General features: G+C 37.8%; 1 protein-coding gene across 1 annotated transcript in view; it reads right to left on the reverse strand.

Moving 5' to 3' along the window:
- The window catches only part of BRCA2 (BRCA2 DNA repair associated), a 71,104-nt gene that overhangs the window by 11,344 nt on the left and 32,999 nt on the right, over positions 1 to 26,761 (reverse strand). The window contains 14 exon segments of the mRNA XM_056107939.1: positions 2,466 to 2,604; positions 2,682 to 2,845; positions 3,610 to 3,808; positions 6,772 to 6,893; positions 10,985 to 11,129; positions 11,223 to 11,378; positions 12,890 to 13,244; positions 13,937 to 14,107; positions 16,251 to 16,438; positions 17,636 to 17,805; positions 17,876 to 17,880; positions 18,795 to 19,241; positions 21,835 to 21,904; positions 25,018 to 25,113. Coding sequence (XP_055963914.1) covers positions 2,466 to 2,604; positions 2,682 to 2,845; positions 3,610 to 3,808; positions 6,772 to 6,893; positions 10,985 to 11,129; positions 11,223 to 11,378; positions 12,890 to 13,244; positions 13,937 to 14,107; positions 16,251 to 16,438; positions 17,636 to 17,805; positions 17,876 to 17,880; positions 18,795 to 19,241; positions 21,835 to 21,904; positions 25,018 to 25,113 — 2,427 coding nt within the window.

Raw genomic sequence — 26,761 nt, forward strand, 5'->3', positions numbered from 1 at the left:
AAACTAAACCAAAATGGGTCAAAGAAGAAGTCAAAAGAAGAAATCAAAAGATTCCTAAAACAATAAGACTGAAGACACAATGCTGCTCTAAGTTGACAGCAATACATTTATCAAGAAACAAGAAAAGGTCTATGTAATCTAACTACACATCTTTAGTTACTAGAAAAAGATTAAAGGGAGTACAATGAGGGACGGAAATAAAATATTGCATGGAAATCAATAAAATAGAAATACTAGAGATCAACAATATCAGAAAATCAAAGCAGGAAAAACTTACTGGCTGGTCCACTCTCTTTGAAAGACAATATGGACATTTCTCAAAAAATTTGGAATTGAGCTTCCATATGACCCAGTAATTCCCCTCCCAGGAGGGTTCCAAAACACAGAATAGCCAAAATCTGGAAACAACCCAAGTGCCCAAGAACAGATGAGTGAATATGGTACATATACACAATGGAATACTAGGGAAAGATGAAGTCATGCAATTTGCCAATATAGGAATGGATTTGGAAAGTATTGTGCTGAGTGAAGTTAGAGGGAGAGGGACAGACAGGATGATCTCATTCATATTTGAGATATAGAGAAAACATAGTAGGGGAATAACTAATGCTCAAAGACAATGGAAGTGAAGAACAGAAGAACTGGTCTTTAGTAGGAAGCTTGCCACTGGAAGAGGTAGGGAAAGGATCACAACAACAATGCTAGAGGGAAGTGGTCACTCTGGACCAGGATGAGGTGATGAAGGAGGTAAAGTACCATGCATAATTGCCAATCAGTAGCAGTGTTGTAAACCACTGCACCCAAAAGGTGGAGGGGGAAGAGAGAAGGAGGGAAGAAAAAAAGAAAATAATGCCTGCTCTATAGAGAGGCAAGTTGGGGCTGTGGTGGAAGGAAAATGGGGCACTGGTGTAAGGAAGGGGTGCCTGGTGAAGGGGTTGGTTTTGGAACACTGTACGCCTGAAACTCAATCATGAAAACCTTTGTAATTCTGTAATTAATAGTGATTCAATTAAAATAAAACTAAACTATTACAAAGCAGTAATAAACAAGTGTGGTAATTAAATAAAAAAGGCTTAGAGACTAAAGGAATTAAATGGGATGTACAGAAATACACTCACGTGTATACAACTATCTAACCTATGACAGAGTAGTAAAAAACATAAAAAATGGAGGAAAAAAAAGCCTCTTCAACAAATGGTGCAGGGAAAACTGTCCACATGTGAAAAATAAAATAAAACTTGATCACTACTAACGCCATACATAAAAATTAACTCAAAATGGGGCAGAAGTGACAGTAGGGTGCTTGCGTTGCACACGGCCAGCCAAAATTTTATCCCTGGTACCACATATGGTGGGCTGGAGTGATAGCACAGTGGGTAGGGCGTTTGCCTTGTACACAGCCAACAAGGCCAACCCAAGTTCGATTCCTCCGCCCCTCTCGGAAAGCCCGGCAAACTACAGAGTATCTCACCCACACAGCAAAGCCTGGCAAGCTCCTCGTGACGTATTCGATATGCAAAACACAGTTACAAGTCTCACAATGTTATTGGGCCCGCTAGAGCAAATTGATGAACAACAGGAGGACAGTGACAGTGACCACATATGGTCCCTGAGCCTCGCCAGAGTGATTCCTGAGCATAGAATCAGCTACTTTTGGCCTCCCAAAACAAAAGAAAAACTCAGGATGTTGCAGTTAGAACAGAGTCATAAAATACATAGAAGATGATTTAGGTGATATACTCTAGGACCTCAACATCAGAAAGTGTATTTGAAGACCTAACTCCAATGCCAAAGTGAAACAAAAGAAGAGTAAACAAATGGGATCTCACATGAAATAAAAGGCTTAACAGAGCAAAAGAAGGACTATTTGCATTATCCTCCGCTCGAGAGGGGACCAGTAACGTCTCTATTGTGAGACTTGTTGTTACTGTTTTTGGCATATCAAATACACCACAGGGAGCTTGCCAGGCTTTGCCATGGGGGCGGGATACTCTTGGTAGCTTCCCGGGCTCTCTGAGAGGGCAGGTTGGCCACATGTAAGGCAAATGCCCTACTCGCTGTGCTATCGCTCCATCCCAGAGGAAAAGAAACCATCATAAACATACAAAGGCAACCTAGTAATTCAGAAAAAATATTTCACATATTTGTTTACATCTGGCAAGTGGTTAATACCCCAAACATATGAAGAACTATGGCATTAAACACCAACATAAATAAACAACTCAACTGAAAACATCATGAATTACTTAAGCAAATGAATTGGTAAAACCAAAACTGATTTCCAGAAAATTATGGTAGTTATAAAAAGGAAGAGGGAGGGAGGAGACAGGAATGAGCAGAGGAGTCTTGTGGTAGTAGGGTAATACTGGAATTCTGGGAGTGGTAAGAATTGCAAACATAAGATGATAAATTCTATAATATTATAAACCAGTGATAAATCAATAAAAAAATATACTGTGCATTACCCATTTTTTTCACGACAGAAACAACAAATCCTATTAGGTCCACTTCAGAACAAGGTGGCTGAAAATCTGGATCCAATAATTTGTTGAAGGGAACAGACGTCCTTGGCTGATACACTTGGAAGAGGAGTTCATCTGAAGCCTACAGAAAGAAATCCATACTTAAATAAACTAATAGGTATTTGTCAAAACTGAAAAATTATAATAAAATAATTGTACCATCAGTTGTTGATACTGAGTCTTTTTCGTTGCTGTTAGTTGCATTTTAGCTCTTTCAGATTTACTCTTAGATTTTGATGTTACAAGCTGATAGATTCTGTATCTCTTTCCCTCTGTTAACAGGGAATATAAATCTGATGATGGACGCCAGATACTCAGTAAGACTATTTAGAAAAAGAGAAAAAAGACAATGGAAAAACTGATAACCATTAAAATGCTTGTTTAAAAATTATAACTATGTTAAATAACTATGAACACCCACCAAAAATAACTCTTGTAGAAGCTCCATTAAAAGTTGTTTATAATTAAAATAAATAAAAATGAAAACGAATAACAAAAGAACTCAGGATATGTAATCATTTTGTGGGCAATAGTAGTCCTTTTTTTGTCCTGTGACACATACTAAATTTATACTTTAATAAGCATTTGAAATAATTTTCTTAAAAAATATAAAATTTTTGCCCTGCCACAGAGGCAGGGTGGGATAGGGGCTGGGGGGGGAGGGGATGCTGGGATCCGAGGTGGTGGGAAATGCGCACTGGTGGAGGGATGGGTGTTTGATCATTGTATAATCGAAACCCAAGCACAAAAATGTGTAAGTCTACAACTGTGCCTCATGGTGCCTCACTATTAAAAAATAAATAAATAAATAAATAAATAAAATAAAATAAAATTTTCTTCTACAAACCTAAAAAAAAAAATATAAAATTTTTGTTTTTGTTTTTGGGCCATAACTGGCAGTGTTCAAGGCTTACTTCTGGCTCTAAACTCAGGAATCACTCCTGGAAGTGCTTGGGAGACCATCTGCGATGCTAAGGATTGAACCCAGGTCAGCTGCATACAAGGAAAATGCACTACCCGCTAATACTATCTCTCCTACCCCAAATAAAATATTTTTTTAAAATGATAAAAAAATTTACATATTCACCAGAATCTTTTTCTTTTCTTTCATAGCTTATGATACGCAACTTCCACACAGTTTTAACATCTCTTGATAAAATTTGTTCCTCTTGTTCAGTAGATTCCATAGCCTTTTTGAATTCCAACTGGATCTGTGCTTGTTTCTTGTCATTCAGTATCTGTCTATGATTATTCAAGGCTTTTAACTGTTCTTCAGTGAAATAACCCTGTGAACATTAAATATTAAGTTAGATATTACAGAAATAAAAATAAAATAAAACAAAACAAAAACAAAGCATTTAACCTATTGTAAATTAATTCTGTAATTATTCCATTCACTTTAAGGGTATGATGATATGAAAATTAAAATTAACATACTCAGTATATCGCATTAAAAGATTTTCAGGTGCACAAAACTGCTTATTAATCTTTGTTACCAATTTCCTCAGGGTGAAAAATACCCCTTACTTATATACTTTAATTATCAATGTCAACATTATAAATAGCTTCTACTTGAATACTCACTGTATCTTAGAAAAGGATCATTGGCAAATGAACTAGTTTATCTAATCCTTTCACTAACCTTATAAATATTAGTTTATATGTAATGTACGGTGAAACTGACAAAGAAAGAATAACTTGCAGAGGCGTACTGAGAGGGGTTACTTGAAAACTTTCATTCTTTCCCCTATGGTAGGTTATCATTAACTCTTTGGTACACTAGATATAAGTTAAAAGATGTACCACAAACACTAATCTTCTCCCCTACATTTCTCTCTCAATTATTTCAACAAATTGCTCCTGTTCTTGTGTGTGGGTGGGGAAAGGGGGGTTGGAGGAGATATGGTGATTGGAAATCTCAGTGCAATAAAAAAAGGAAAACGCAAAGAAATGAAACTCTGATACAAAACACTCTGGACTGTTGCTGCTTTTGACCTTTTTGGGGGATTGTTTTTGCTTCTGGAAACATCTGGAGGTGCTCCAGGGTTAATTCCTGGCTTGGTACTCAGGGGTTGGTCACTCCGGGAGTTGCGAGGGGGACATATGCAGTGCTGCAGATGGAACCTAAGTCCCTTGCATGCAAAGCATGTATTCAGGCTTACTGAATTATATATTGGAAAGGGAGAGTAAGAAATCTCTGTACTTTGGGAAAATAAATTCTTATAACAAGATACTTTAGAAATCAGTTCTCAAACTCTCATTCAATTCTCTTATTCATAAGTATATTCTACAAATGGAAACCAGAGTAACAGTTTGTTAAATTTTATTTTTTATTTTTCTAGTTTTATTTATTTTTGCTTTTTGGGTCACATCTGGCAATGCACAGGGGTTACTCCTGGCAGTGCTCGGGGGACCATACGGGATGCTGGGGATCGAACCCCGGTTGGCTGCGTGCAAGGCAAATGCATAGTACCTGCTGTACTATGCGTCAGTCCGCCCAGTTTGCTAAATTTTAGAGATGAAATACTCTTCATGAAAAAAGTGTAAACTTTAATATAATAGAGGCAAATTTTTTTTTCTTAGGAAAGCATAATAGATAGAACTTACAGATTTGAAACAAGTATAAACAAAGACTGTGGGTAGGGCGTTCGATTCCCAGCATCCCATATGGTCCCCCCGAGCACTGCCAGGAGTGATTCCTGAGTGCATGAACCAGGAGTAACTCCTGTGCATCTCTGGGTGTGACCCGAAAAAAGAAAAAACTTCAACTTACAGACTTCAACAAGTATATGCACAGAAACTTCTCACAGGGAGAATATGAGTTGTAATATTTGGGAATGAGGGAATTCTGTTCAGAATAGCACTGCTCACACTCCTAATGGAGTACTGTTTATTTATTTTATAATTACACTTATTTAAGAAAGTTCAGTCTATATACAAGATTTATTAAGGTAATGAATCAATAAACAATAGTTTTCCTGAGATTTCCTTTCTCTTATTTAGCAAATGAACACAAGAACTTGCATTATACACTTACATGTCTACAAATTTAGGAGACTGCTTACTTTAATATATGATACACAGAAACAGAGAAAAGGTTCTGGTAATAGTAACGTTTATATGGAATTTATATAGACAGTGTTCATGTTAAACATAAATTTAAAAAAATACAGTATCCAATTCTTCTGTATATAATTATCTAGTGTGATTATAAAATGTGATGTTTTTTGCCATTTTTATAGTTTAGACCCAATTTGAATGAAAGGTAAAGTCAAGAGTCCACAGCGTGTTAATAACACCATTTGTATTCCTGAAACTTTACACCTTAAGTAGATGTTAAGTGGAGGGTCATAAAAGAAAGTAAGTAGAATTTGAAAAAGCACTGAATACTGAATACCTGAAAATGGAGGCAATGCTTTGAAGATACATGTTTTAACCTTAAAAATAAACAAAACTCGGGCTGGAATGACAGTACAACAGGTCAGGCATTTGCAACAGGTACAACAGGTTCAATCTCTGGCACCCCAAGCAGTCCTCTGAGTTTGCCAGGAGTGATCCCTGATACCGCTGGTTTGGTCACAAAACAAAACCCTCTGACCCCCATCCCAAGAGAAAAACAAAACTTCACCTGCACTTTTGTTTGTTTTTGCACCACACCCAAGCAGTGCTCCAGGGCTACTGCTGGCTCTGTACTGAGGAGTGACCGTGGAGGTGCTCTGGCGACCATAAGCGGTGCTGGGGATCAAACCTAGGTCAACAAGCACCTTAGGCCCTGTACTGTCTCTCTGGCCTTGACTGTATTTTAAACTGTATTTATTTAATATATGGAACTATTTAGTCCTCCTATCCTCGAGCTGTATAAAATCAGAAATAAGTCACATTGGTTCGTCAGATCCCAGGGAAAGGCAGATTTCTTTTGCAATACACAGAATTTCATCATAATGATTTGTTGTACAGAAGAGCATCTACAGTTTTCCTACCGTAGTGAATAAAGTAACATAAGTGCCTTGTTTGCGTGTTGACTTTGTACTCTACCACACTACTATACAAGTCAACTGTTTCTAGCAGCTTTATCAGCGAGTTGTTAAGTACAGTTCCTAAGTACAGTATCATGCCATGTGCAAATAGAATTTGAATTCTCCTGTCTGGATGTCCTAAATATCTTTTTCTTGCTTAATGGTTATGGAAAGGAATTCCCATACAATACTGAACGATAGTGGTGAAGATTAAGTGACCATTCCTTTCTCACCTCAAGGTCACCTGGATCTGGGGCATTCTTCACTGCTTCATACAACTCAGCACCATCTTGAAGAGCAAGGATTTGCTGTCTTGTAAGTGCATGTGATGGGATGCATCGTTTTGGTGCATTTTCTAAGACAAAAGCAAAACTAATGAGCTAAGCCACAAATTAAAAGTACTGAAAATTAGAGAACCAAACAAAAAATATACAAATAATAGAGATTAAAAAATACTTATTTGTGGCAACTTTTCTATGAGTTTGAAAATAATGTACTAATGGCTTAAAACACTAAATGGGCTCTCAATATTTGCAGATGATATGATACTATACTTAGAGAACCGTAAAACCTCTACCAAGAAACTCCTAGAAACAATAGACTTGTATAGTAAAGTTGCAGGCTATAAAATCAATACCCAGAAGTCCATGGCTTTCCTATATGCAAACAGTGAGAGAGAAGAAAGCAACATGAAAAAAACAATCCCGTTCACAATTGTGCCCCAGAAAATCAAGTACCTAGGAATCAGCTTAACTAAGGAAATAAAGGACCTGTACAAAGAAAACTACAAAAAGCTACTTCAGGAAATAAAAGATGACACGAGGAAATGGAAAGATATCCCCTGCTCATGGGTCAGGAGAATTAACATTGTCAAAATGGCAATACTTCCCAGAGCACTGTACAAATTCAACGCGATCCCTATTAGCATACCCATGACATTTTTCAAAGAAATGTAGCAAACACTCCTGAAATTCATATGGAACAATAAGCCCCCACGAATAGCTAAAGCAATTCTTGGGAAAAAGAAAATGGGAGTATTCAACCTCCCTAACTTCAAACTCTACTACAAAGCAGTAATAATTAAAACAGCATGGTACTGGAACAAAGGCAGAGCTGCAGACCAATGGAACAGGACTGAATATACCGACATCTCCCCACAACCATATGGTTATCTAATCTTTGATAAGGGGGCAAGAAATGTGAAGAGGAGCAAGGAAAGTCTCTTTAACAAATTGTGCTGGCAAAACTGGACAGCTACATGCAAAAAAGTGGGCTCAGATCTCTCCCTAACACCATGTACAAAAGTAAGATCAAAATGGATCAAAGACCTCAACATCAGACGGAATCCATAAGGTACATTGAAGACAAAGTTGGCAAAACCCTCCAAGACATTGAAGCTAATGGTATCTTCAAAGAAGTCACGCCACTGGCGAAGCAAGTGAAAAGAGATAGACCAATGGGACTATCTTAAACTAAGAAGCTTCTGCACCTCCAACGAAACAGTGACCAAAATACAAAGACAGTCTACAGAATGGGAAAGGATATTCACTGAATACACATTTGACAAGGGGTTGATATCAAGGATATACAAAGTACTGGTTGAACTCCACAAGAAGAAAACATCCAACCCCATCAAAAAGTGGGGTGACGAAATGAACAGAAAGTTTCTCAAAGAAGAAATTCGAATGGCTAAAAGGCACATGAGAAAATGCTCTACATCATTAATCATCAGGGAGATGCAGATCAAAACAACAATGAGATATCATTTCACACCACAGAGACTGGCCCACATCCAAAAGAACAAAAGCAACCAATGCTGGCGCGGATGTGGCGTGAAAGGGACTCTCCTTCACTGCTGGTGGGAATGCCGACTGGTTCAGCCCTTTTGGAAAACAGTATGGACGCTCCTCAAAAAATTAGAAATTGAGCTCCCATTTGACCCAGCAATACCACTCCTGGGAATATATCCCAGAGAGGCAAAAAAGTATAGTTGAAGTGACATCTGCACTAGTTTTTTCACTGCAGCACTCTTTACAATAGCCAGAATCTGGAAAAAACCTGAGTGCCCGAGAACTGATGACTGGTTAAAGAAACTTTGGTACATCTACACAATGTAGTACTATGTAGCTGTTAGAAAAGATGAAGTCATGAAATTTACATACAAGTGGTACTATATGGAAAGTATCATGCTAAGCGAAATGAGTCAGAAAGAGAGGGACAGACACAGAAAGACTGCATTCATCTGGGGGACATAAAGTAACAAAATAGGAGACTAACACCCAAGAATAGCCGAGATAAGTACCAAGAGGTTTACTCCATGGCTTGGAGGCCAGCTGCACACGCTAGGGAAAAAGGCAGCTCAGATAGAGAAGGGAGCACCAAATAAAGGGTGTTGGGAGGCTCCGCTCAGGATGGGAGATGCGTGATGAGAGAAGACTATAGACCGAACATGATTGCCACTCAATGTCTCTTTTGCAAAACACAGCACTCAAAAGGAGAGAGATAACAAAAGGGAATGCCCTGCCACAGAGGTAGGGTGGGATGGGGGGAATAGGGGTGGGAGGATGGGCACTGGTGGAGGGATGGGTATTCGATCATTGTATAACTGAAACCCAAGCACAAAAATTTGTAAGTCTACAACTATACCTCATGGTGTTTCACTAATAAAAATTTAAGGAAAAAAAAAAGGTTCTATATACCTTAAACACACACACACACACACACACACACACACACACACACACACACACACACAAAATGGTTAACTTAAATAGACCAATTTGTGAATTAAGTATTCTATGATAATAGAATGAACAAGTGATAATTTTAAGCAAATCAAACAAGGAGAGTCCAATTTTTCTACATATTTATATAGATCATAAAATCAGGTAACAGAAAATTAAAAAAAAATGCAGAACCTAAAATTACCGGCAATAAAAGTGGTGGTTGATTTAAAAGGAAATTTAGGGGTCAGAGTGATAGTACAGCAGGTAGGGCATCTGCCTTTCAGAGTTGATTCGGATTCAACCCCTGATACTCTATATGTCCCCCAATCCTGACAGGAATGATTCCTGAGAGTAGAGCAAGGAGTAAGCTCTGAGCACTATTAGGTGTGGTCCTCCCAAAAGGAAAAAAAAAGGTAAATTAATATTATTTAAGCATAAAACACAGTATTTATTATTAAAACTGATGCCACAGGGAAAAATAGGTTTTAGTCCTGTATATAATAATAGAAAAAAACAACAATTACAATGATGAAAACGCAAAAGTAACACAATGTAGATAAGACCTATGAGGAAGAAAGATGACAAACAACTTGAGGAAAAATAATTTGATAGTTCTTGTTCTTAGGATTCTTTCCCTAACACCAAAAACAGAAAGTAGCACAACTGAGTACTGAAGTTTAAGAAGGTATATCTAATGTATTTTATTTTATTTTGCTTTTTTGGCGGGGTCACACCTGGTGATGCACAGGGGTTACTCCTGACTCTGCACTCAGGAATTACCCCTGGTGGTGTTCAGGGGAAGATAAGGGATGCTGGGAATTGAACCCACGCTGGCCATGTGCAAGGCAAACCTCCTACCTGCTGTGCTATTGCTTCAGCCCCCAAGAAGGTACATTTAAACTGTTGAAAAGTGCTAAGAGTATGTAATATTTTATTGCTTACTACAATTTTTATTTGAAAGCTCAGTGAGGTGAATAAAGAAATGACTTCAGTACAGTGTTTATTTGTATACCTATATATTTTTGCTTCTTCTTTTGACACCTGGCAATGCTCAGGGGTAACCCTGTGGCTCTGCACTCAGGAATCACTCCTGGTGGTGCTGAGGGGATCATATGGGATGTCAGGGATTGAACCTGGGTCAGTGGTGTGCAAGGCAAGCACCTTACCTGCTGTACTCTCTCTCCTGCCCTTATTTTTAAGAGATTAGAAGAAAAAACCGGTTCAGATCAGACATAAATCTATTGCTCTCTCCACACCCTAGTTATCTAGAATTTTAGAATTCCAGGAGCATGCAGCCGCTCTTGGACATTAGCCATGCAGCATCTTATGCTATTCATAACAATCAATACAAAAGAGAGTATAGAGGAAGAGGGAGGGATGGGTGGATGGTGGGGGCATATTGAGGACATTGGTGGTGGAAGATGTGCACTGGTGGAGGGTTGGGTGTTAGATTATTGTATGACTAAAACTCAAACAGGGAAGCTTTTTAACCGTGTCTCACGATGATTTAATAAAAAAATAAAATTAGCATTCTGAATAAAAAAACTAGTGTGGAGTTTATGCCAAATTCAGACAGCTTAATCAATGGCTGAATAAATAGCAGTACTCCTACATTTAAAAAATCTGTTATTCAAAATAGACAATTCACCCAATTACAAAAGCTAAATAAGAAGCCTCTATAACTTTCTTCTCATAAAAACACACATACCCTTGATTTTACCTTCACGCTCTTCAAATTCAGCTTGAATTTTAGTGAATAAAGCTTCTAATTTCTTTTGTTGGCCCTCTGCATGTTTTGCTGCTTCCTTTTCTTCCTGTCTTTCATTGCGAAATATGTATAATCCAGAAGATGTCTTCTCCATCCACTATAATGTGTCAGACAAAAGTACATGGTAGTTGAGGACTCATTCAAATTGTGCCCAAAGAAACATTTAATAAGTTTCAAAAATGTATCATACCTGTAGAGGATATACTCTTTGAATAATTACATCAACACAACCAACATTTCCTCCATCGCTGAAAAGTGATGAGAGAGGGAGAGGAAAAGGTCTAGGATCAGGAGAGAATCCAAGTTTGGCATACCAACGAGCAGGTCGAGTACTGTTAGCAGAAATCTAGATGGATCAACAAACAAATTGTTTAAATACTCAATTCTATTTCAGATGTAATAACACGTTTTATTCCTTTAAAAATGTTCACTTTTAAAAGTTCCATGAAACTGAGAAAGTAAGTAAAGAAGCACAAAAGTTAGAGTACCCTCAAAATAAAGTATCTGAAAATACTATAAATCCAATGTTATATAGAAAATTAGTAAAGAGGCTTTCAATTGAAACAGAGCAAACTAAAACATACTTTTTTACTTTGGATCCCTCAAAATAACAGGTAATATCACCGTCACTGTCACTGCCCTCCTGCTGTTCATTGATTTGCTCAAGTGGGCCCAGTAACGTCTCCATTTTGAGACCTGTTGTTTCTGTGTTTGGCATACTAAATATGTCATAGGTAGCTTGCAGGGTTTGCCAAGCGGGTGAGATACTCTCGGTAGCTTGCCGGGCTCTCCAAGAGGGGTGGAGGAATCGAACCTGGCTAAGCAGGACTGGCTGCACACAAGGCAAATGCCCTTCCACTGTGCTATCGCTCCAGCCCAACAGGTAATATATTACCAACATTTTGAAGCTAAAGATTTTCTGGGCAAATGGCAATTAATAAAATAACCTGGAATGATTACAATAAAAGTAGTACGCATCCAAAAATCAATTAGTATAGCACCTGGCTCAGTGTTAAGTGCTTTAACATCTAACATTTTACCTTTTTTTTTGCTTTTTGGGTCATACCCAGAGATGCTCAGGGGTCACTCCTGGCTTTGCACTCAGAAATTATTCCTGGTGGTGCTCGGGGGACCATATGAGATGCTGGGAATCGAACCCGGGGGTCAGCCATGTGCAGGACAAACACCCTATCTGCTGTACTAATTGCTCTAGCCCCAACATTTAACCTTTAAAAGAGTCCTAATACTCATTTTACAGACGACAAAACTGAAATATAAGGTGAATTACACACCATGCTCAAGATAACTAGAAAACCTATATTAAGTCAGTATTAAAATAATTTTGGGTAAACACTCAGAAATTAGAGGCAACAGGTACTTCTGAAGGCAGGAACATGAAGTACAGCTCTAACTGGAGGAATAATTGAAGTTTTAAATGAGGGTAAAGACATGAGATTTCCTCTATCCTAAGCACATAGGCTCACCTTTCTGTCACATCAAGAAGAGCCCAGAAGAAACCTGGGAGAGACTAAATCACTTATTTCCCGGAACTCTGAAATACCGGGCAAAGCATGTTAGGATGAGCTACTGTGTTGAAGACAGAAGCTCAAATTCACTACTGTTCTTGTTCTCCAAATATTCAGTACAATTCAGCTGTCTAAAAACTCTGCCATGACGATAATCAGTACATTTTCAAGAAATGTAACGTACATTTCTTGAAATGTAACATACACAAGAAATGTAACATACATAACAGGCATAAATTAAAAATAATAATAATAATAATGTAAACCCTCTCTAGAACTTAAGTCACTCAAAGACTGATTTTTACCAACAATGTACAATAAATTATTTTACCTTTAACATCAGAGATTCTGGGGCTTCAAGAGGTGTACAAGCATCAGGAGAGCCTACCAATTCTGCTCCGTGAATAATGATCTTCTGACCCACAGTCAATTTACCATTCTTTAAGAGAGCTACGAGGGGAGGATCTAACTGTGCTTTAATAGCATACCACCCATCTGTAAGCTCAATAAGGGTCACTGTCTTCATATCCACACTGTTATTTTTACTGGTAGATGCTTCAGGCATATTTGTACTCGACGAAATTATTCCAGAAACACAGAGTACAAGTGTTTTTGCAGCTGTGTCATCCTTTTCCATTATCTTTTTTATAGCTGATCTTCTGTTCCTATCAATTTCCATATCATATCTATAATAAAAATGAATATTTTAGGAATTTTAAGTCTACCTTTTTACTGTGGAAAAAGACACTGAATGAGAATAAAAATAAAATCTTAAAGAAACACTAAGAAGGGAACTTAAAATTTTGTAACCAGCAATACACTGTTTTACATTGCTAAGATGTAAATTATTAAAACAGGCAAAGAATTAGCAATCTCCTAATAGTGAATCAAATTAGGAATCCATACTCTTCTCATGGGCTGGAGCGATAGCACAGCGGGTAGGGTGTTTGCCTTGTGCGCAGCCAGCCTGGCCGAGCTGGGTTCCATTCCTCCGCCCCTCTTGAAGAGCCTGGCAAGCTACCAAGTATCTCGCCCGCATGCGAGCTACCCGTGACGTATTCAATGTGTTAAACACAGTTACAACAAGTCTCAAAATGGAGACACTACGGGGCCCACTCGAGCAAGTGAGCAAGTCAGTGAACAACGGGAGGACAGTGTTTGTTTGTTGTTTGACTCTTCTCATATAATCTAAGAGACTAAGGGGATGAGGGCAGGGTAAGAAGGACATAAGCGATCTACGTGTGGTTTCTTTTAAGTGGGGACAGGCAGTGTCAGATGGCAACTGCTTTGATCATGTACCTCTATGACCTGGAAGCCATAGCAATCTGTGTCAAGTGGCTGCTCTATGTGATTACATAAAGTGACATCTCAAACTTGCCTGTATTTCAGTTGAAGAAGCACCCTTTCAGGACTTAGGCATCTGTTAGCAAATTCCTCAGGAAAGGCAAATTCCATAGCGGCCAGTTTCCATATTATCCATCTGTAGTGATTATAGACCCACAACCTTGAAATAAGCTTTGGGTCTACACCTGGCGTATCACACAGAGCCCTGAATCAATTAAGTTAGGAAATGAGAGGGAAAAAAACAAAACACAGAAAATTAAATGATTTAAATAACCATATCCAATTTTTACCACTACTATTCTTCATTAAAAAAATTACAGTATATAAGATCATTCACCCAAGTGCTGGAGGACAGACAACTGGTTAAAGAAACTTCGGTACAGCTACAAAATGGAGTACTATGCAGCTGTTAGGAAAGATGAAGTCATGAAATTTGGTTATAAGTGGATGGACATGCAAAATATCATGCTAAGTGAAATGAGTCAGAAAGAGAGAGACAGACATAGAATGACTGCCCTCATTTGTAGAATACAAAATAACATAGTAAGAGACTGACATCCAAGGACAGTAGACACAAGGGCAGTTGTGTGCTCTATAGTTGGAAGCCTGCCTCATAAGCTGGGGAAGAAGGCAGCTGGAATAGAGAACGGATCACTAAGTCAATGATGGCTGGAGGGATTGTTTGGGATGGGAGAGATGTGCTGAAAGTAGATCAAAGGACCAAATGTGAAAGCCTCTCAGTATCTATATTGTAAACTGCAATTCACAAAAGTAGAGAGAGAGTATGAGGGAAATTGTCTGCCACAGAGGCAGGGGGAGGGTCGGGGATACTTGGGGACATTGGTGGTGAAAAATGTGCACTGGTGGAGGGATGGGTGTTCAATCATTGTATGACTGAAACCCAAACATGAAAGCTTTGTAACTGTAGCTCACAGTGATTCAGTAAAACAAAAAACATTCAATAAGCTTATGAGTTAACATATAATCAATACATAATGTTTGAAAAATGATTTGACATATATCAAAATGCACTAATAAAAATTCCACTGCACATATCACATCATTCAGCACAATTATTTCAATAAACTCAATAAACTAAAGCTTTTTGGAAAATTAATATCCTTAATTAACTAATTTTTACTGAATCACCATGAGATATACAGTTACAAAGTTGCTGATGATTGGGTTTCAGTCACACAATGTTCCAACTGCTGTCCCTTCACCAGTGTACATTTCCCACCACTAATGTCCCCAGTTTCCCATCCCCCTCCCCACCAAGCCTGCCTCTTTGGCAGATAATTTTCTTCTCTGTCATGCTCTCCCTCTCTCCTTTTCCTTTTAGGAATATCCTTAACTTAAATTTATTTTTCTTATTAAAGAGATTGTTTCTAGAAAAGAGAAAGAGAGCAGACAGGGGTACTTGCTTTATATGGGGAGGGAAGGGGGAAGGAGGGAGGGAGGGAGGGAGGGAGAGAGGGAGAGAGCGAGTATGCGCGCCCAGGGGTGCATGTTTTATATGGAGAGAGACAGAGAAAGACAGAGAGACAGAGAAAGAGCGCGCACAGGGGTACATGCTATATATGTAGCCAACCCTAATACCATATTCTCCCCCAGCACTGCTGGGTACAGGCCTGGAGGCCAGCAACTACCCCAGCACTGTCTTGGGGGGGGGGGCCTGGTTAATCCCCAACTCTGTAGGACCTGAGCAGCACCACATTTTTGGGTACTTACACACTCACACTGAACTGCAGGCTCACTCTCTGGCCCCAACATTTAAATCTTAAAGGGTTTTTTCCTTTTCAGTGTTGGCCATCAAAAACTCAGGGCCTCACACATGCAACTCATATCCCCAGCCCTCAAATTTGTTGAAGCTGAAAGGCATTAATTAAAGTTTACTGGTTATTACTTATTTGCATGTGCTTAATTTTTATTTATTTATTTATTTTTTGCTTTTTGGGTCACACCTAGCGATGCACAGGGGTTACTCCTGGCGGTGATCAGGGGACCATATGGGATGCTCGAACACCTTACCCGCTGTGCTATCTCTCCAGTCCCGCATGTGTTTGATTTTAAATATTTGTATTTATTAAAACACACAATGAAAAATTAAGTATGTGGCAAAGGCCAACTCAAACTTAAGTTTTATTTTGTAAATGCAGAAGAAAAAATTCCCAATTTGATGAAAACCAATTCAGTAATTCTAACACAAACTACAAATGATTCATGTACTTAAATGTATCTAATGCATACAAATTGAATTTCCAGACATCGTTTTAAGAGATTATACAAGAGAATCTGTGAGAAGAGAGATGGTAAAATATATGTTAACCATTTTTTAAATTGGATACCTGTAAAATTCTTCTTTTCCAGCCTTTCCATCATTGGAAGGTATGAGGTATCCACCATCAGCCAACTGTATTCCCTTTTCAGCCCATAAATCTTTCTTGCCAAAATAATCCTGAATGTGAAACTGAAAAGACTCTGCATTTTTGCTGTTAATTTTCAGGCAATGTTTAGAAATGCCAAACATATACAGCTGCATAAAATAAATTTGAAAAATTTGATGAGTGAAAAACAAAAACAAAAACAGAACATGTCTCAAAGAATAAAAATAATTTTAACAAGCTCAAACGGAAATGACCATTTTATTTAAATATTAAAATATTCACTATAGATGTTAAGATTTTTGTTTTGTTTTGTTGGTTTTGGGTCACACCTGGCTGTGCTCAGGGCTTACTCATCGCTGTGTACTCAGGGATCACTCCTGATGGGGCATGGGGCTGGGGGGGCCACAAATGGCGACAGATATCAAATCTGGCTGCATGCAATGCAAGCACCTTATCCACTGTACTACTCTCCAACCCACCACAATAAATGTTTTAACTTATTAGAGCTAAAAATTTAACGAATGATCCAGACACTCAAGAATCTGCTGTGTCTTTTTCAGATTTGACTTTGAACTTAAACTCCTTGCTTCGAAATTGCTGTTTTTCCATTTTCTAGTTAAGTAACTTTCAGGCATTTATAATAAACTCTGCACTTCAACACTCTCATTTCTAAAATGATGGACAGATTAATGGTGAACAAATTAAGGTACTTACGAAGATTAAACGATGTATACCGTTTAAAAGAGAGCTTAGGGATAAAAAATACTTAATAAATACTATTATCAGTATTATTTCCGGAGCTGGAGAGGCAGTAACTTGCTTTGCATGTGGCTGGCCTGGGTTCAATTCCCTGGCACCCCATATGGTTTCCCTAGTCCTGCCAGTGGTGATTCCTGAGCTACAGAGCCAGGAGTAAGCCGGCTGTGGTCCCCAGACTATCGTTATTTCTACCTTTCCACTGTCTAAAGTTCTAACTAGAGTAGTAGCAGCTTAATAAGACTCTTAAAAAAATAGCTCTTAGCAGGCTCAAAGCTGAGTTATTCACACATCAAATTCATTAAGACTACTTTACTCTAATAGCTAGTTGGGAGGCATTTATAGTAATATAATGACTGTTTTGAACAGGGAAGAGAAATGGCAGTTTTGAAGCACAAATTACTCTAGAAGAATAAGGCAGCAGAAAAGGAGGAGCTACAGGCACCACTGTGGGCTCATCAGGATGCATCATTTCATTCATACATCTCTGCATTAATTTGTTCATTTTTCAAACAAAACAATTTGGAGATAGTAAGCAATAAAATTTCATTCTGACACAAAAGCTATTAGTATTCTAAATAAAAGCATACCTCTTTGTGGGAATGTGCAGAAGGAACTCGACCTCCTACTGCAATTTTCAGCGAGATTCTAGGCATAGTGGATGCTTTTGCAAGATACAGACTGCCTGGCTGTGGAAAAACACTTTGCCTTTGTTTCTCTTTTATTCGCATATCCTGCATATCTCTGGCTTTTTGAAGACCTGTAATTAAAGAATAGTCAGCAAAATTTAAAGATGATTATAAAATTTAAATGAGTATGAATGAGCACACTTGATCTTAGCCAAAAGGTTGTGAGCAATGAATAGATATAAAATTAGGTGGATAGGCTGTGACACGAGACATATGAGCTTGTAGTGTTGGTGGGGTCTTGCGCACTTCGGGTGAGATGAGGTAACTGTGTACACCAAGACCATAAATGTCAACACCATTGCAAACACTTTACCTTAACTATATTAATTTTTTTTTGTTTTTTGGGGTCACACAAAATAGTTCTTAGTGCTGATTCCTGATTTTGTGCTCAAGGATCACTTCTGGCAGGGATTGGGGGACCAAACAGGATGTCAGGAAGTGCAAGAAAGGCAAGTACCCTACCTACTGTATTTTCACTCTGGCTTAACAATTTTTAAAAAATGTGAAAAACCGCAATTGTTTCTAAAATCACCTATCATTTCATTCTAAAAATCTTCAGGGATGCAAAACTTAAAAAAAACAATGAATTATTTTAGTTTTGACTTTGGAAGGAAATAAATACCCTGGTTAAATATATCATAGCACCCCTACATCGTATTTATAATAACTTTTTTTTCTGAACTAAAAAATGTCTACCATAGTTATCATCAAAACATTAGAAAGGCTGAAGCACATAGGGTATTTTCCTTGCACATGGCTGAACATGTGTTCAATCCCCAGCATCCCATGGTCCCTTGAGTGCTGCCAGGAGTAATCCCTTAATGCAGAGTTAGGAGTAATCCCTGAGCATTGCTAGGTATGGCCCCCAAACCAAAGAAAAACAAACAATCCCTCCCCACTAAATAGAATAATTCAAACCGAATCTTTGGACATAAAAGTATAAAGTATTAAGAAAAGTTTTGCAAGCATTAATTATCACAAAAGGGAGGAATCCTCAATGCATTACTCATTAAGGGGAATTTCTAAATAAGAGGTAAAATTAAGTGACATCAATTTTAACGTCATACCTAGGGGGTCTTCCTCATTATTTGTAAAAGCTGCAGTTGCTGTTAGATTGAAGCTTTTTTTATTCAAGTAATGAATTTCACTATCATCAATATTACTAATTTCACTGTCACCAGTTTCATGTTCATCTAAGTTTTTTGGTTTGTATTTGTTTTCCTCCAAAGCAATATTCTTGGTAACACACTGTTCAGCTCTGTGAAAATGTGGTTTAGTTTTAAAAGGTGGAACAAAGACTTTTGTCAGTTTGCCGGTGGTAACTGATTGTCTTCTTTTTTCAATTCTTGTGTTAGGAACTTCATAAAATGGTTTCTCTGAAACGGATAATTTGTTTGAAGATTTTTCCAATGTTATGTTAAATTCATAAAACTGAGATTTAGACATAAATTCTTGACCAGGTGCAGTAAAATTTGGACTCTGTTTTTCTTGCCGTTTCTTAGTTGTACTACAAAAGGGAGAAAGTATTTGATTATTTGCCAATAAATGTACAGATACATAAAGCTTTGGGATATACATTTTACTTTCTTTTTCTTCTTAGAAAGTATCAAAGTTACTGGAAAGCAGAATAGAAAGAACTGCCCATGTTAGAGAAGAAACTCCCCATGTGGGAAGGAACTTAGTAGAGGAGTGAGTTCTGAATTTTACTTTTATTTTTTGGAGGCTTCCCAAGCAGTGCTCAGAAGAGTTCTGAGTTAACCAGGCTGGTAGTTTAATGCAAGAGCTCTTTACAACTTTTGCTTTCCCTTAACTGATTACATTTTAAAAGTATACTCTTTTGGGAGGTGGCAGAGTTGGAACCATACTCAGTGGTACTTGGGGGAATCAAACTGGTGTCAGCTGTATGCAAGGAAGTGCTCACCTTCTGTACTAAATTTCCAGCCTTCAAAAATATACTTTTCTGGGACCAAAGTGATAGTACAGTGCGTAAGGCATTTGACTTGCATGCGACCAACCCAAGTTCTTCCCTGTACCTTATATGGTTCCCTGAGCTCACCAGGAGTGATCCTAAGCATAGAGGTGGGAGTGAGCCCCTGCTGGGTGTGGCTTCCTCCAAACCAAACCAAACCAAACCAAACCAAACCAAACCAAACAAAACCATTTTTTGGCATACCTTTCTTATATTCATGCCCAAAGTCTCAGGGATATAAATCTATCTACATCTGCATATACACAGAGATATATGCCATGATATATCTTGACTTCTGCTCATAAATTTACATTTAAAAGTCTTTTTCTTCTAAGTTATTTCCATTAGTTTGATTTTTGATTATTTTATTTTTGCTTTCTGTGATGTTTGCTAATCTTTGTATGTCTATAGTATTCTTCACCAGTCCATAAACTAGTGCTGGACCCCCGGTGTAAAGGTTGAGTACCAATGGTCTATACTGCGTTGGTTAGATCTGCTGGCCCATGAACTGGTATATAGCACTGGTATGGTCAGTCCACAGGTGTAAAAGACTGAAGAATGTTGGTTTAGAAGCTATATGCACATAAATGAAAAACATTGGTTGCAACTTATACTGCAGGTTAATGGGGAAGCTTCTAGTAGTGGAAACTAACTACTGATATACAGGAAGCTGAGTGGGCAGAGGACTTGTGAGGGATCCTTCAACATTCCATATGCATGCATTTACTCAATCCCCTTGTGTCCAGTATATTACTTCCTCCTTCAACTGGGTCTCATGTTTTACTATTGGAGAAATTATCTGGATATTTTACTTCTAGTGCTTTGTTAGAATAAACATATTTTAAACCTATCTTTTTATTTTGGTTCCCGAACCCACCCTTAATTCAGAATCATTGCATTTCATGTTCTCCTTAGAGAACCTGCTCTCTGGGGGAAGAGGGATAACCCACAAATCCTACAATAAAGGCTGTGGAGGATTAATAGGTAGTTTTTTCCTTTCCTCTTTTGTGGGGCACACCAGAAGATGTCTAGGGCTTACTCCTGACTTTGCCCTCCCAGATCACACCCCTCGCTGGGCTTAGGGATCTTTTTCAGTGCCAGTAATCAAACTGGGTCAGCAATACAAGGGCCTTATCCACCGTACTATCTTTCTGGTCCCATCAAGTATTTTCTAAATAAAAACAACTAAATAAAAAAAACAACTAAAGAAGTTTTCAGCTAACCTTTCTATCTTCTACTTCCAGAAGCATCTGTTGATGCCAATTTGTGTCAAGTTCTTTGGGAGAAGCTGTGTAGTCTCTGAACTTGCTCAAATGTTAGGTTAGCCTTAATTACTTAAGTTATTCTCTCTATCTGGTTTCTTATTATTTTTCTGGTCTGATTACTGTCCTCGTGGACATACATTACAAAGAATTTCTGGATCATTTCAGCAGGGTCTTGAGCGAGAGGAGATAAAATGAGATTTTTATTATCTGTCATAATTTTATTGATTTTGAGTAATTTAATCTCCCACCCTCAGACCTCATCCATATAATTGGAATAAAATCTATTGTGTGCAATGCTGTTATAAAACTAAAAAATTAGGTAATCACATGAACACTATAAAATCTATACCAAAGTACAAAATTGTTGAAAGTACAAAATTGATGCAGGCTTTCCAAAAGAGAAGTGATAACTTCTTTATTACATATTCATAATACCATTAATTTTTTTTTACTTTTTCTTTTTGCGATGCACAGGGGTTACTCCTGGCTCTGTGCTCAGGAATTACTCTTGGCGGTGCTCAGGGGACCACATGGGATGCTGGGAATGAAACCGGGGTTGGCCGCGTGCAAGGCAAATGCCCTTCCTTCTGTACTATAGCTCCAGCCCCGCCATTAATTTTTTAACAAGTACTTGTTTTAGGGACTGGAGGGAAGGCTCAATAGGCTGAAGCACATCTCTGCAAGTGGGAGGCCAGATTTAATCCCTGACACTATGGTCCCCTAAGCACCAGAAGTGACCCTCGGGCACTTCCAGCTGTTTCCCCAAAGAAGACTAAAAACCAAAACAACAATAGGCATATTTATTAAAAAAAAACTATGCTTTTCCTATATTAGTACAATTAAAATAAAAGCTGAATACGTCTTACCATGGGGGTCCACAGGTAACTGGTTCTAAAGAAATGTGATGCATACACAATCTTCTATCATTCATTGTGCCTAGAAAATGTCATTTTGTATAATAATGAAAATTTATTTTGTATTGTGTACTAAAAACCATGAGATTTTGTTTCCCACATATATTAATCATTGTCATTATTATGATTTTAAAAGTGATGAGAATTTTTCATGCTCAATAACCATTGGCTGTAGCTAATTATGTCCAAATAGCAAATAACTTGCAATGCAAACGTATAAAGGAAATCAATATAAATTTAGTCACTCCTTGTAAACCACAACTGAAAGGTGTTTCGCAAATTTCCAATGCAAGTACCAAATTTAAAATTCAGTCTCATGGAAGTTTAGAAGTTAAACTTTAGCCACATGACCAAGCACTCTGCAACTATAAAAAGGAAAGTTATAATTTCTCTTTTATAAGAAATATAAAATATTTGACAACTTGAATGCCTGAAAGGGAGGATACCTCTAAGGTTTTACAGATCACCTCTGGGATTCACTTTCTTTTACTTACAAAATGGCTTAAATTTTCAATTACCAATTGCTAATAGTAATCCTGCTAATGAAAGTTTTTTAAGTCTTTGCAGTTTTTGTTCTAAGATTAGATTCAGAATGAATGCGTTAAAAATGTATAGTCAAAGTACTGTGTTCAAATGGTACTCATGATCTTTATTTATGTGACTACCAATTTTAGGATAAGATTTCTAATTACAGAAAATTTTTGAAGTTTTTAAAATTTCTATAAATGAATCTTGTTTTCATCTCTACCTCCATCATATTTAATGGTCTTCATCTCTCCCACTTCTTGCTATTGATAAGTAACCATTTTTAATAATACTGGGCTTATCGGTTTTTTTTTTTTTTTTTTTTTTACTTTTTTGGGTCACACTTGGCGATGCACAGGGGTTATTCCTGGCTCTGCACTCAGGAATTACTCCTGGCGGTGCTCAGGGGACCATATGGGATGCTGGGAATAGAACCCGGGTCAGCCGCGTGCAAGGCAAACGCCCTACCCGCTGTGCTATCACTCCAGCCCCCTGGGTTATCATTTTAAGATTTCTTTTTGCAAAAATAAGTATGGCTAAACATTATGCTTTTCTTACTCAAATGTATCATGGTATTCAGACACATACATTTTTTGCATCTTCATTTACTGATTATTTAATAATTAATTTTACGATCAGTTTTTAATGCAGAACATTATCTAACATGAGTTCTTTTTGTTTTTTGTTTTGGATAGTCAGGAATTGAACGCAGACTCTTACATAGTCTTGATATTTGCTTTGCCACTGAACTACACCCCTAGGCACTATTGTTTGTTCTTTCACTACTAGAAATGAGTCACATGTTAAATGGATTCCCAAAGATAGTTATCAAGTAACAATTAAACATGGTAAAAATGACCCTAGAAATTACTTCTTAAAAGAATAGTAATCATAGTTTTAACTACAAATAGATTTTAGAGTTTTTGTGTATATTAAGATTTTAAGAACTACTAAGTTAGGATAAAGGAAAAAAACAAAAAATGACATTCAAACCACTGTTTTAAGATGATTTTCAAATCCTTATTTAAAAGGTCTCCTGAGCATTGCTAGGAGTAATTCCTGAGTGCATAAGCCAGGAGTAGCCCCTGTGCATTGCCAGATGTGACCCAAAAAGAAAAAAAATTTTTTTTTCTAAGTAATTTTGCTTTCATGGAGTTTACATATTTTAGAACGAAGACTCTACAGCATAGTTAAATACATGTATCCTTATCTCAACATCTCCTACTCAAAATCAGGTGTCAAACATACAGTGACCAAAAGTACATTTATTTCTAAGTATTTCATGATAAAAATTTAAGACTTTAGGGCTGGAATATTAATACAGTATGGAACTTGTCTTGCACATGGCTTATCTGGGTGTTCAATCTCATATACATATAGTATCCAAGTCCAGTCAGGAGTGACCCCTGAGCATAGAGCCAGGAGTGACCCTTGAGCAGAGCCAGGAGTAAACCCTCAGCACAGAGCAAGAAGTGACCCCTAAACACAGAGCCAGGAGTAAATCCTGAGCAATGCCAAGTGTGCCTCCCCCATCCCCCTCGCCCCACAAAAACCAAGCAACAACCCCCAAGCAAAAGGAAAACAAAAGAACTTAAGAATTTTAGTCCTAATGAGGTAGAAGCAACCAAGGGAAATAATCTGACTTTTGAACTGGAAGAATGATACCAGTTGCTCTTTGGTCTTTGAATCAGAAGAATGATACTGGTTGGAGTTTCCTGGAGGTGGGGCAAAGGCAAAAGTAGGGCAATGAAGTTTAATCTATAGTAGTTTGGATGAGGAGAAGAGAGGAAAGAGTAAGATGCTTGTTAGCAAATATACCTGAAGTTCCAAAACAGACTGCAGATAATTTCACAGTCTCTGAGGTTTAGGCGGAGAAATAACCTATGGATAGAATTATGAGTGACTCCTAAGATCCCCTCACAAAAAAGGAAGAAAATTGATAGTTAAGAAGGAGTGGCAATGTAGGAGGAGAAACAAGAGAATGTAGTGGTCTCAGAAAAATGGTCATCAATGTCAAATGTGGCTGAAAGATGAATCAAATGAGGACACAAATACCTGATTAAATTTGTGAACATAAAGATGACACCTAAGAAAAAATAATCTTGGTGGCATGTAGGAGTCAAAAGTCTGACTGCAATCCAGAACCTGGCCTTTAAGTTCTTATTAACTCTTAACTCTTACAGTTCTTAAAAAAAAAAAAAAAGTTTTTGTCTTTAGAAGCATTTCATATTTCCCAAAAACAGCTAAACTTTTTTTTTTTTCTTTTTGGGTAACACCTGGCAGTGCCCAGGGCTTACTCCTGGCTCTGTGCTCAGGAATCAAACCCTGGTTGGCCATGTGCAAGGCAAGCGTTTTGCCAGCTGACTACTGCACTGGTACCGAACAACAGCAAAGCATAGGGTCATGTTAGTATTATGGTATACAAGCTCACGGAATAAGGCAAAATATAAGTGAAAACCAAAGTTGAAAAAAAAGTATAAAAAAGTATTAAAAAAATGCAGATAACACATGCCCAATTTTGATTACACCCCAAAGAACCTTATAAATAACTTTAAGAACATTATGTATAATGCATATAAAGGGAAAAAGATAATATGAAGTAAATTTTACCCTCTGGAGTGCTTTTTAAAGCCTTTAAGGATTTTTCTTGCTTTTCCATTACCCTGTCAAATTCATTTAACAAGTTTCTTTTGATTGGAGGTTCTCCTAAAAAGAAATTTCCATACATGTTTTTAATGTAAATAACTTTTATTTTTGGAAATCCTATAAATATATACAATTGAGTAGGTGATTTAAATATATATGTGTACACACATAAATTTGGGTTTGGGGGCTATACCTGGTGGTGCTCAAGGATCATTCCTGGCAGTACTTGAGGGTGATATGTGTTGCCAGGAATTGAACCAGCAGTTCTGGGCAAGTGCAAGGAAAGTGCTTTAAGCCCAGTACTATCTCTCTGGCTATATAGCTAGAAATACATCATACATATATTTATATATTGTACATACATATTTGTATTGCTATGTATATTCATATACCTACAGCCCATTTTAAAATGTCTTAAGCAAACAAAAGACTAAATAGCAACTATTCTATTTTAAGAGAACATCAAATATATTTAATTGCTATTATTATTTTTTAATTTTGGGGGGGGTTGGGCCACACTTGGCGTTACTCAGGGCTTACTCCTGATAGGCATATGGGGTGCCTGGATCAAACCCAGCCCAGCCCTGTGCAAAGCAAGCACCCTACCATCTTTCCGGCCCCATAATTGCTATAAATTTCAACCATTAAAAATATCAATGTATGATACAGTTTAGGCATAAAGCATTATCACCAGATAACACAAATAAGCTACTTTAAAATAAACTGGTTCACTATGTGACTATGGGTTTGCTATCAATAAAGACACATTTCTCCAAATAAACTTTTTTGCATTAAATTTGAGAATTGAATGTATAAATCCTTGAATTATATTAACAGAAAAAAGTTCAACTACCAAGTCATTAAAATATGAGTAAAATGAGTAAAATGCTTCTCATTAAAAAATTTAACAAAGGTTGAGAGTATGATTAATCCAACAATTCAAATTATAGACTTAAGCCTTACTGAAAGGACATGTGGAAACAGAGACACAATCTTCCAAGCACTGTCCTTTATACTCCTGGAGGGCCCCAAGCACTGCTGAGGTAGCCTGAATAGTCCCCAGCACCACAGGGCTTAAGCAACACATTTTCAGGCCCTACCACTGAACTGTTAGTCAAGTTGGCCAAGTATCACCAGGAATGGCCGTGGGCCTCCTGAACACCCCGTGGGAAAAATCAGCAACCAACTCCTGACCCTCCACCCCTGTTCCCCCCAAAAGATTCCTACTCATTGACATGGAAATAAAAACAAACCACACATCCAACTAACCTAATAGCTGAGTTCAGTTGTCATATATATATTTAAAAATAAGTTAAACTTTTCTTTCTTTTTTTTTTTTTTGCTTTTTGGGTCACACCCGGTTATGCACAGGAGTTACTCCTGGTTCATGCACTCATGAATTACTCCTGGAGGTGCTCAGGGGACCATATGGGATGCTGGGAATCGAACCTAGGTTGGCTGCGTGCAAGGCAAACGCCCTACCTTCTGTGCTATTGCTCCAGCCCCAAGTTAAACTTTTCTAGGTTAAAAAATAAAGCCAGAGGTTGAAGTGATAGTATATGGGGTAGGGCGCTTGCCTAGCATGCAGCCCTTTGTTTGATCCCCAGCACCCCATATGGTCCCTTGGGCCTGCCAGGAGTGATCCCTGAGAGCAGAACCAAGAGTAAGCCATGAACACTGCTGGGTGTGGTCCAACCCCCCCCCCCCC

This window comes from Sorex fumeus, unplaced genomic scaffold, assembly GCF_029834395.1.
Source record: "Sorex fumeus unplaced genomic scaffold, SorFum_2.1 ptg000183l, whole genome shotgun sequence".
Taxonomy (NCBI): Eukaryota; Metazoa; Chordata; class Mammalia; order Eulipotyphla; family Soricidae; genus Sorex; species Sorex fumeus.